Source organism: Canis lupus, chromosome 7 (assembly GCF_011100685.1).
Source record: "Canis lupus familiaris isolate Mischka breed German Shepherd chromosome 7, alternate assembly UU_Cfam_GSD_1.0, whole genome shotgun sequence".
NCBI classification, from domain to species: domain Eukaryota; kingdom Metazoa; phylum Chordata; class Mammalia; order Carnivora; family Canidae; genus Canis; species Canis lupus.
The window spans coordinates 30,521,710-30,534,200 of record NC_049228.1 but is presented as its reverse complement, the minus strand read 5'-3'; the positions used below and the strand labels follow the sequence as shown (position 1 = coordinate 30,534,200).

Sequence of the window (12,491 nt, the reverse complement as noted above, 5' to 3'; positions counted from 1 at the left end):
TGATTAAAATTACAAGGACTGTTTAAACTAAGTTGTTGGTAAGGATTAGGAGCAACTGGAAATCTCATAGCACTGTTAGTCAGAATACAAACAAATACAACCATTTTGGAGATTGTTTGGCATCACCTACCAAAACTCTGCCTTTTGTCCTGACAGTTTCACCCCTACATATGTGCTCGACAGAAACATGTACATGTGTTTGCCAAAAGACATGGATGAGAGTCTATATGGCAGTATTATTAATAAAAACCAAGAACTGGAAATAACTCAAATGTTGATCAATGATGGAATGAATAAATTGTTGTATATTTATAAAATGGAATACTACATAGTGAAGAAAGTGAATAAATTACTGCTACACCTACTACCATGATGAATTTCATAACATAAATCTGATCGAAAGAAAGCATATGTAATTACACATTGTACTTTCCCCTATAGGGATATCACAAACAGGTCTGAGTGATTTAAGGTGTTAGACATCTTGGGGAAAGGGTGAGGAATAAAGTGTGTGAGGGTTCCTGGGAGTACTGTTATTTTTCTATTTCTTTGCCTGGATGGTGGTTGTATGCTCATTTTGAAATAATTCAGTAAGATGCAGGTGTAACATTGGTGTACTTTTCTGAATGTTTTGTTATAGTTCAATAAAAAAGTTTAAAAATCAAGGTCCACTACCTACCCAGCAAAGGGTAGCCCTCATTTCTGTTGCAGATGAGATATGCCATACCAAACATGCTGAAGAGAAGGAAAGAAAAGATGTTAGAGTTAGAACAGGAAAATACCAAGAGCAAGAGGGTTTCATTCTTAGTTCCCAGAAAGTCTCCTTTTCAATCTCTAAAAACAGTCTATCTCCTGATTCAAGGACTACAGATGCCAGGGGGGAAGAGAAAAAGAGAAGTTCTTACCTGGTAATAGAGAGTCCAAACAACTTAACGTAGAGCCTTTACCATAGTGCCTGGTACAGTGTTCAATAAATGCTTGTGAGTCTGCACTGGTGGAACCGAATCCCTTTCTAGGGAAACCAGACACCATTATGGGACCCATAGACTTGGAAATATTCTATCAAGTGCTCAAACAATAATAGCCCACCTTTTGGTGAGTACCTACTATGTGCCTGGCACCATTTCAAGTGCTCTACGTGTATCATCCTTTATTCTTGACAAAAACCTTTTTAAGGAAGTACTATTATGTCCATTTTACAAATGAGAAAATTGAGTTGCAGAGAGTTTAACTTGCCCAAGATCCCATGTGTAGTAGTGACAGTGACAGAGGATACTGACAGAATAAGTAGGGGTGTCTGAGTGGTTCAGGGGTTGAGCATCTGCCTTTGGCTCAGGGCATGACCCCAGGGTCCAGGATTGAGTCCCGCATCAGGGTCCCTGCGAGGAGCCTGCTTCTCCCTCTGTCTGTGTCTCTGCCTTTTTCTGTGTGTCTCTCATGGAAAAATAAAATCTTAAAAAAAAAAGAAGAAGTATCTATAGAACCAGACCAGGGTATGTACACTTGGCCATTACATAATATGTAATAATATGTAAGAAATATTATTCAATATTTCTTGAAGGAGGCTTTTTGGTCCAATGGATCATTCCCTTGCCTGCACTATCATACTGTTTTGTTATGCCTTTGTTATAGCAGATGCCATCTGCTAATTTTGTATGTTGTATATGTTAGTCTTCCCCATTAAATTGTGAATTTTCAGGGCAGGAACCAGGCCCTGTTCATATTTGTATGTGTATTTCTATACTCTCTTATCTGCAGCAATGGTCTAGAAAAACTAAGAGGCAGCCAGCCTTTGGGATCAGGTAGTCCTGGGTTTCTGTGGTACACTGACTGCATGATGGCCCCATTTGCTCACCCCTACTTGTTTCCTATGCCCTGTGCTACGTCACTCTGGAGTGCCCTCCTTCCCTAGGCTCAGTCTTGTGAATGCTTTACCAAAGGGATGTTATTAAACACAACAGAGAGACTTGAAAAGTGCTTGGGCTTGCTCTCTCTTGCTCTTCTGATATTGCCACAGCAACATGCTTGGGCCAGTCTGATAAAAGATGAGTCACAAAAAGCCAAACTATCCCCATTATGTCAGCCAGACTTCCCAGTTATCCCACCTGACATGGTCCTGGGTTGACCCACAACCTGTTGAGCCCCAGGCATATGAACAAGCCTAGTCAAGATCAGTCAAATCCAGCCAAGATCAATTAAGCCCCACTTCTTGGTGGGATAAATGAGTGTTTATTGTGGTACTACCACTAAGGTTTTGTGGCTGCCTATAATGCAGATTATTGGGGCATTTTGAGTCTTGGCTTTATTGCTTACTAGATTTATGACCATGGACAAGTCATTTAACATCTCTGAATCTCAGCTTCAAAATTTATAAACTGGAGATAATAATCGATTCTACCTGATATGGTTGATACTAGAGTCAATTATATATTTTGAGGTAGAGTGCCTAGCACTTAATAAGGGTCCACAAAAAATTAGTATTATTCACTCATTTATTCAAACAGCATTTTATTGATGGTCTACACATGCCAAGTACAGTGCTGCAGCCTGGGAATACAAAGGTGAATAATAAAGACTCCTTGAACCAACTGGAGCCTTGATTCTTTTTCTGATCCTTTAAGACCTAGATTCTAGCCTGCTAATATAAAGAATAATACTTCTCCACTTTCCACTTACTCATTCATTTATTCCTATGAGTGCCCACTATATGCCAAGTACTGGGCATATAAAAATGGACAAGAAACAGCCACTGTCCTCAAAGAGCTCATAATGTAGTCAGTGAAAAGCAGATCAGGTCAGTAATTGTGATGCGTATGTGGAGGAGGATAAAGCTGGATTGTCTGAGCTGGATTGGGCAACTCCAGAGCCGCCTCATGAGGAATAAATCCCTAAGCTAGATTTCAAAAGTTGACTGTGGTTTCCCAGTAGTCTGGGGATAGGGTGGATGATGGAGAGGACAATCTATTTAGATAGCCCAGAGAAGGGGCACAGGAGGAGATGAAGTTCGAAAAGCAGGTGGTTACCTTATACATCATTTCGAGGAATTTGAACATGATCATGAAGATGATTAGAAACCACTGAAGGATTTTAAGTACCAAGGTGATACCTCATACGTCTAAGCTGGGCTTTGGAGAAATATATTTCACTAAAGACCTAGAGAAGGAACAATATCTTCTACTCTTTTGGCCCTATTGATGCCTGGCATACAGTTGGTATGATCAGCATACGGTTAATGATTGGTCACTTTGTCCATCTGGGTCCAAAGAGATACTCACAAGAGGGGATTCTCTGTTCTGTTTGTACAACATTTGAAGAATCACCCTCAGATTATCAGTAGTGATGGTGGAATGGGATCTTACACCATTTATAACATCAGTAGGATAGAGAAAGATAAAGGATTTTGAAATCTGGGCCTTGTTCTGGGAAAGGAATAGATTTTAATTTCATAAGTTGGATTCGGATCCGACATGGGGGACTGATGATTTTTGCTATCATAATTTTCCCACTTCTTTACTAAAAGATACCACAAAATCAATGCCCCACACTCACACTTTCTCATTAAGTCCCAAACACTGATAGACTGGTCCAGAATCTGCAACACCTTTCATAACCTTCTTTGGAAGCTCTTTAAAAAAGTAGGCTGGTAGGTTGCTGCCATTGTAGGTGACAGAGTCACATGTCACGATCCCTGGGTAGTACATCATCATCCTGGCAGCTATGTTGACTTTTTGACCAATTACTAAAACAGAAAGGAGAAAGGAAAAGACCAGGGAGAAAACAGACATTGAACTAGCAGAATGTAATCTGAAACATACTGTCCCCAAAGGGCATATTTGCTTGTTACTCCTTTCGCTTCTCATGAATGATACAGAAGTCTCGCCTTTGATTACCCTTATTTTGCCAATGGTTATTTAAAAATATACAGGGAGTTAACTTGATCAGCTATCAGCACAGTTTCTACCTCTCCTGGGAGGCCATGAGAACAATGTACTCAGAGATAAAAGGGTCTTGTATAAAGAGAGGGTTTTGTATGTGTGGTGGCCACAGGCCTGAGGGCTCTAGATGAGGTACAGCTACAAGACAACCACAAGCTTGGGCAGAGAAAAGTGACTTCAGGAGAGGAACAAAATTGCATCTGTAATGTTCCTATATGTGCAATTTTTCATCTCATTCATTTTCGAAATCAATTAGCTTCATTTGGCAGTTTCTCTCTTTTAAAAAGATTTTATTCATTTTTGAGAGATAGAGACAGAGAGGGACAGACAGAAAGTGAGCGCATGAGCAGGGGGAGGGGCAGAGGAAGAGGCAGACTCCCCATTAAGCAGGGAGCCTGATGCGGGATTCTATCTAAGGACCCTGAGATCAGGACCTGAGCCAAAGGCAGACGCTTAACCAGCTGAGCCACTCAGGCACCCCGTGGGCAATTTCTTAAAAGTGAGTAAACAGGGCTGGGAGGGATGTGTGTGTAAGACAGACTCAGGGAATATTTTAAAGGGTAATACACTGTGGTACATAGAGTCTGTAGCAAGCTGTGCAGGTTTGATCCCCAGCTCTACCTCTACCAAATTACTCAGGCAAATTAGTACTTTCAGATTCTCCCATGCCTCCATTTCCTGATCTGTAAGTGGGGATGATAACAGTATCCCTCTCAGGGGGCAGTTTATAAAGATTAATGAGTCAATTCATGCACATCACTTTCAATAGTGCCTCAATGCTAATAAGTCTTCAATATTGCTACTAAGTAGGTATTAATTATTGCACTGTTAATATTAAATATTAACACAAACACTTCTGATCAAGATACTCTTTTAAAAAACTGCATATTATGGAAAATGCATTTATTGCATTTGGCCATGCAATAAAGCATAGTATCATGAATCTCCACATACCTGTCACTCAGTCCCCAAAGTGACAAACACGTGGCCAATCCTGCCCCATTCTAACTCCCATCTACTTGCCACCCTGCATTATTTTGAGGAAAATCTCACACATCCTATCATTTCAGGTATAACTATTTCAGTATTTTAGATGTATTGTTTCTTAATATCTTAAACTGTAATAGAGTTGAGAAGGGAAGTAAAAGCAGTGAAATCTTGAGATAACATTTACTTTCCATTTCCTTTTGAGATTTGTATTATTTATCAAGAATACCAATATTCTTCTTTAGGATTTTTAAATTGGAATTAAGAGGTGTAACTGTCTAATGTTCACAGGAAATTATTATAAAGGCCTCCTCACTGCATGAGCTGAGGGCCTCTCCTCTGTTGCTCCCCTTGAATGACTATATATTTGATACTCATGTAGAGCCCCAGAAATGCACACTTTGTAAGCAATGAGCTGCCAATAGGCGAAGCTACATGGCTTGGTTCCTCCTGGAAGATTCTAAGCTTTAGAAGGCCATGTCTTACTTAGTTTAGCCCTTCCTCCCACAAAGCAGGGTGGCAAGGTGCGGCGAGATGAGCTAGCTCAGCACACCTGTGTACTCATGTCTCACAGAATGTCCGATGATTCCACAGAAGACAATCCCGCTGGCCACGCCGATGGAAACAGTACTGGTGCCCGGAAGAAAGCAAGAGAGTTGTAAGGCAAAAGGGAAAGATAATGGGCAGAGAGAAAGTGGGGAGGGTGGGGACATGATGATGAATAGGGCAGGGGGACAGGGAAAGGATTTTCAACAAGTAACTGTCTTTCATTGTGGGGAATTTCAGGCCACTGTACAGGGCCTAGAAATGGGAAGGAGGAACAGTTTGAGACACAGAACTAAGTTCTTAGAAGTGATAAATCAGTTCACTTTTCTGCTATTTTTAGGTATTCATCTGAGTGACTTTTCTAGAAAATAACTTCTCATCACCTCAGGTGGACTTCCAAAATAGAGTGACTGGTTGTAAATGATTTAAGTATCTTATTGCTAGAAAGAACAAAGTCATTATTTTGAAAGGAAGGAACTCAGATATAGTATGTGGCATCAAAAGCTAACTGTGTTAACACATGAGTATGGCTGAATATATAGGTGACTAGGGGCTGACGTGGTGGAAATATTTAGAGCAAGGGGGTGATACCTGTCAAAGTAGAGCTACAAGTTGGGTCATTGGGGTGCTCAGATTGGATGACCCTGAGGGCCTGGGCTTTTAGGTAGCCAGGGCTGGGGACAGTAAATCTTATTTTCTTAACAATTTTACAGTGAGTATATCATCTTGAGGCCAGATCAATATATGAATTTCCAGCCAAAGGACTCATTGTATTTCCTAGTTATTAAAAATAAACTCAGGTCTCCTACATGGTGTTGGTAGTTCAACCTTTACCAAGAAGTAAGAGCAGAGAGACAACCCAATTAGATTTTCTTGCAAACCTGCTAAATTTAGACTTTTTAAGAGTGTCCTTTCTGCACTTTGCCTTTACTATCCCTCTATCCCTGCATCCCAGCTGGGTTGGCCCTGAATAATAAATACAAAAACAGAAGGGGTTCCAGTCAAGAACAGCCCTCTTCTTACTTCCTGTTCCCTGACACTTGTCTTATCTCCCCAGCTACTAAAAAACCTCAGGAACCACCAGATGGGATCAAGGTCAACACTCACTGGATTTTTTGAACCTGAGAGCAGAAGTCAAATATATCCACTGCACTTTCCAAGGCATGAGTGACCTCATCAGGAGCCTTTTCCCCAGGGAAGCCAAAGACACAGAGGAAGGAGCAGCCCTGTGAGGGAGAGAGTCAGCAAACATAGCTGGTGCATGGTGATCTTTATAGTGGACCAGTCCAAAGGCCCAGTGGAAGGTGGGCAGCAACTTTCACTTTTTGGATCACATTTCATCATGATTTCTCTCATATCTATTTTATTTTTAGCAAACTTCATATAATTTCTAGGGCATCAGCAACAGTAGGGCTCAAGCCTGAGGGGGGCTTGCTTTTCTGCAGAAATAATGGGTTGTACTGGGCTACATGAGCACTCACTTGTCTCTTCCCTTGCCGCCAAGATCTTATGCTACAAGGTGCTAAGTTTAAATCTGAGAAGCAGCACAGAGCAATATGCACCAGCACTGCAATCAGAAAATTTGTGTTCTCAGGCCACTTCACAATTATGGGAACTTGGTTAACCACACACTGTGAACCTCAGTTTCTCAATCTGCAAATGAATATAACAGACCTGTCAAGGTTGCTTTGGCTACTAGAATGAGGGTTGTGTGTGTGTGTGTGTGTATAGATACACACATATATAACTTTGTAAACTACTTTATAGTATATATACACCTTACATAATATATATTCCATATTTTATATAGAATATATACTGTATAGTATACATATATATACTTTTGTAAATTTAATGCTATATTTGTAAAAATATGTAACATTATATACACATAAAATGTAAACTTGATATATAGTCACATTTTGTAAACTGTAATGTTCTTTTCAGATATTTTATTATTCTTAGAGATAAAGGCTTAAACTGAGAGTGGTTTTTCTTGGCATAAATTTAACTGTTCCAAGCAGAGATTAAACTCTGAAGCTTGGCATTTTTAGTTTCAATCACCTAAAAAATTAATTCAGTCAGATGCTGTTGTCTCTAAGAAAAGAGCATAATAATTAAAGGACAATGGGCTACAGATTTCAGTCTGTATATGTTATATCCAGATGAAATGCAAAAGAGAATGCCTTGATTTCTTCAACCTTCTCCAAAAAGAGTCTAAGTGTCAGATCCTAGTTGGTGCTGGGCTCTGTCTTGATGGGAGAAAGGAAGCCCTGATTCAGGTTCTGTGTAAAGACTAGGGGGTAACCCTTTCTGCAGAATGCCCAATAAATGGATGAGTGAGTGTGAGTGAGGCAGTACTTTAGTGCTCTCCTCTTTCAATGCAAAAGCACTTGAGATGGGGAATCAATTCTCACTAGCACCTCTGTGGTAATTTGTCTATGACACGTTTTTCTCTGAATTAAGAGCAGATGAAAAACACCCAGAAGCTAGAGGTGCCACCTGCCCTCTCCCTCCCTGCCGTGCCCCACCCCCACCCCCACGAAGCTGGAAGGGGAACTGGCGGTGTAGATACGGCAGGTAGGGATTCTTGAAAACAGGCTTCTGGGGTGTAATGGTTACTAGACACCATACCTCAAATGCCTGGGAGATGAGGGGGTAGAGATGCACCCACAAGGAGAGCTAGTAGAGCATAGCACTTGAGGACACTACCCTGGGAAGGCACACTACCCAGGTTTGAATCTAGCCCACTCTATTCCACACTAAGTGGATGATCATGAGCAAAACTTAATCTCACCTTGTTTCAGTGTCTCAGTGACTCAGCACCTACTCTTAGAGGTGAAATGAGTTAATAGGTGTAATGCATTGAGAACAATACCTGGCACATAGTGCCGAATCCACCAGATAAGCTATTTCTGTAATTATAAATAAAAATGGATATTTTTAGGTTAAAAGTGCCTCTTCTTTCCTTCATCAATGTCTATAGGTGTGAGTGCTAACTTTAAATTATTGGTAGGTTTCCACCCCCCTTAGTTCATATTTACCTTGTCAAACATGAAAACTTTATTGATTTGACCTCGGAAGATCCTCAGGACGGAACTGATGTGCATGCAGGCATCTTGGATGGCTGAGCCTATGACTTCTGCTTTGTCTTGGTCCTTAAACACCAGGTTCACAAACACAATCGTCACTGGGCGGAGCTCAGACAAATAACCCCGAAGCTGTTTGTCATCAATCTGTGGGGACAAGAGCAGCTTTCCTTAGCATGTGTCCTTGCCAGTGGACACAACTCCACCTCCCTGACTTTATCACTGCTTGGGAACTAGCTTTTGGAGATTCTTTTTTGTTTTTTAATTAATTAATTAATTAATTAATTTATTTATTTATTCATGAGAGACACACACAGAGAGAGAGGCAGAGACACAGGCAGAGGGAGAAGCAGGCTCCATGCAGGGAGCCTGACGTGGGACTCGATTCTGGGTCTTCAGCATCAGGCCCTGGGCTGAAGGCAGTGCTAAACCTCTGAGCCACCTGGGCTGCCTGCCTTTGGAGATTCTATAGAAAGCTGAAGTTATCATAATGCTTGTGGTACAACATGGCAGAGTCAGCCCAAAGTCGAGCAGATGGAAATGGAATGCACTATTCAAATCTCTCCCAATGTGAACCTCCATACTTCCTAGTGAACACCACAACCATGAACATCTCACCCTTGCCCCAACTGCTAGCTCCCTAGTGCGAGTATGAGCCATCACAGAAACAGAAAGAAGTATTGTTCCTTTTGGCTCTCTTACAATTTAGGGACAAGAATAGCGTATTATGTAATCCAACCTTTTTTTTTTTTTTTTAAGATTTATTTATTTATTTATTTATTTATTTATTTATTTATTTATTTATTTATGATAGACATAGAGAGAGAGAGAGAGGCAGAGACACAGGAGGAGGGAGAAGCAGGCTCCATGCTGGGAGCCTGACGTGGGACTCGATCCCAGGACTCCAGGATCACGCCCTGGGCCAAAGGCAGGCGCTAAACCGCTGAGCCACCCAGGGACCCCCTATGTAATCCAACCTTATATTTCACAGCCCAGGATAGTCCGTCTGGAATACTTTCTATTCTATCCCACTTTATCTTTGAAGGAAATAAAATCATATTATCCCCACTTCACTGATTAGATAACTAGGACATGGAGCAATAACACAAGTTCCCCAGGGTCACAAGGAACCCAAATCTCCAGGTTCCATTTACAGCTCACACCTGTATACCTGGGCAGTATATTTCATTCTGCTCCTTCTCTCCACATTCATCCACAACAGGCCCAGGGAAAGGAAAGAAGGGTGTTCCCAAATCATGCCTGCCTATCATCATTCTTGAATTTTGTTAAAGTTAAGTGCATAACAAACCAATGGAGGAAAATCTTTGCGTTTTCTCTTCAAATGGCACAAAAGTATCAGATGCTCCACGGATGATATAAAACATATCTTCTAGACAAAAGAGGGAATTGTGCATAGGAAATCCTGCAGTCATGCTTCCTAACTGTCTGGGACAGTCCTAGTTTCAGGTAATTTTATTCTCTTCATATAAGATGATTAAATAATTTCTAACAAATTGATGTGATGACTTTCTTTGATTTCACAAAAAAATCACTAAATAAAAATTAATATTAAATATTATTGAAGATTAAATCTAGCAAATAAACGAGTTGAAAATTATTCCATCAGACTGAGTGTTCTGAGTTATGATTTGAAAAATGCAATCTTTGCATCTCTGAGGAGTCTATTCTTTAGATGCAGGACCAGTCTTGGTTCTGTAGTGAAAGGTTTGTCTTTTGCCTCCTTTCAGCTCCCTTAACTGTATCTCTTCACCCACTGTACATCATTCCTACCCACAATTTTCCTGGTGACTCATGGAGTCTATCTTGTATCCCATTCCTGTAGACTTTGTTCTCAGCTGATTGCAGCTAAAGAAGCATAATGTAGTTATATCTCTTGGAGGTTGGAAGGGGAAGTCTTTCTGGAGCTTCAAAAATCTTGAAGAGTCAAACAATTGTAGATACTAGAGGTAGTGCTTCTAAATTGGGCTGAAGACGGAGGGGTATGTTCTGATACCACTTCCACTCACACTGTGAAGGCAGCTGCCCACTGTTCAGGCTTGCCTGAGATTTCCTCCAAGACAGAACTGCATTTTGATGGAATTAAGGGTTAAAACATGCATGTATTAGGAAGGTGTACAGCATGTGCAAAAAATGTAAGATTCAGGGGATCCCTGGGTGGCTCAGCAGTTTAGCGCCTGCCTTCAGAAGCCCAGGGCGTGATCCTGGAGACCCGGGATCGAGTCCCACGTCCGGCTCCCTGCATGGAGCCTGTTTCTCCCTCTGCCTGTGTCTCTGCCTCTCTTTCTCTCTGTCTCTCATGAATAAATAAATAAAATCTTTAAAAAAAAGTAAGATTCAGACAGAACAAAATTCAAATCCTAGCTACAGCTCTTACTTTATACCTCAGGAAAATTCCTGGTATCCTTCTGGGTCTTAGTTTTCTCACATATAAAATGGAAATAAAGATATCTAGCAAGAATTGTGAAGAATAAATACACAAGAGCAGAATGCCTGGCATATGGTGAGTGTTGAGATTCACATGAATTAATATATTTAAGAGAGCCTAGATCTAAGTGAATAAAAATGGAAAATTTTAGGGAATGGAGGTAGTTCTGGGCATTCTAATTATCTGTACTGTTAACTCCCAGAGCTCAAGATCTAAGGTGAGTGAGTTAGAGAAACAGCATACCAATGTTAATTCACTTGAGATCTTTCTGCTATGTGGCATATAGAAAGGGTGACCACATGTTATTTGCTTGGGAAAGATAGTTCCTATCTGCCTAGTTGTATAAAACACACAGTCCTGGTTTACGCCCATTGTCACAGTGTAATTATGAATAATGCCTCCTTTAATTCTTTTTTTTAGATTTTTATTTATTTATGATAGTCAGAGAGAGAGAGAGGCAGAGACATAGGCAGAGGGAGAAGCAGGCTCCATGCACCAGGAGCCCGACGTGGGATTCGATCCCAGGGTCTCCAGTCTCCAGGATCGCGCCCTGGGCCAAAGGCAGGCACCAAACTGCTGCGCCACCCAGGGATCCCTCCTCCTTTAATTCTTAAAAGTATACCGATTTGAAGAATACATTTTGTAGTCACCCACACATGGAGAAAGTCAGCCCCATCTCTTAATTTAATGAAACATTTTACTAGCTACTGGTTTTCTTGATCTTTCCTGATGTCCAAGATCCCTGACACCTCAAAAGCCAATAAATTAAACTGTGCAAATACCTGCTTCAATATGCTTTCCATCACATATTTTTGTAGGGACAACTCCAGCTCAGGGTCAGACTCCAGCATGCACGCAAGCCTCAAGAGGTCTAAGAGAGCAGAAGGAGGAGCAGGATCAGAAAAGGAAGCGTGGTTCTGCAGAGCTAGAGACAAGAGCCTCCCAATCCCTGTTCCCTTAGTTGGTGGTCTTCACAGTCCAGTCAGGGGACTATGGGACACCTTGTAGCCAAATAGAACCAAGGAAAATCCACGAAGAAGTTCTTTGAAGTTGCAGGTTTCCCACAATTCAGTTGCATAGAGCTCAAAACCCTGTTACAGTTGTGGTTACACTTCAGAACTTGGGGAGACTTTTATTTACAGACTTGAGCTAAAGCTATTGCCACAGAGGATGCAAATAGACAGATGAGAGTATGACCACAGAAAAGGAAGACAGAATAAAGGGGACAACAGAGGTGAAAGAGGAGCACAGGTAAGATTCAGGAGACTTCTGATATCTGGGTTTCTGATCACTGGTTTGATACCAACTCATTGTGTGGCCTTGGACAAATCACCTCATTGCCCTGGTGGTCCCTCATTTCCTCATCTGGAAAAAAACTCAGTGAGGTTTCTTTTTTTTTTTTTTTTTTAAGATTTATTTATTTTATTCAGAGAGAGAGAGAGAGACTGAGAAGCAGAGACACAGGCAGAGGGAGAAGCAGGCTCCATG

At 41.1% G+C, this 12,491-nt stretch overlaps 1 protein-coding gene across 1 annotated transcript in view; it reads right to left on the bottom strand.

The window, feature by feature from the left end:
* The window catches only part of ADCY10 (adenylate cyclase 10), an 83,479-nt gene that overhangs the window by 54,692 nt on the left and 16,296 nt on the right, over window positions 1-12,491 (bottom strand). Inside the window, 6 exon segments of the mRNA NM_001253833.1 lie at window positions 680-735; window positions 3,550-3,739; window positions 5,476-5,552; window positions 6,576-6,694; window positions 8,513-8,704; window positions 11,786-11,874. Of these exon segments, the coding sequence (NP_001240762.1) occupies window positions 680-735; window positions 3,550-3,739; window positions 5,476-5,552; window positions 6,576-6,694; window positions 8,513-8,704; window positions 11,786-11,874 (723 nt within the window).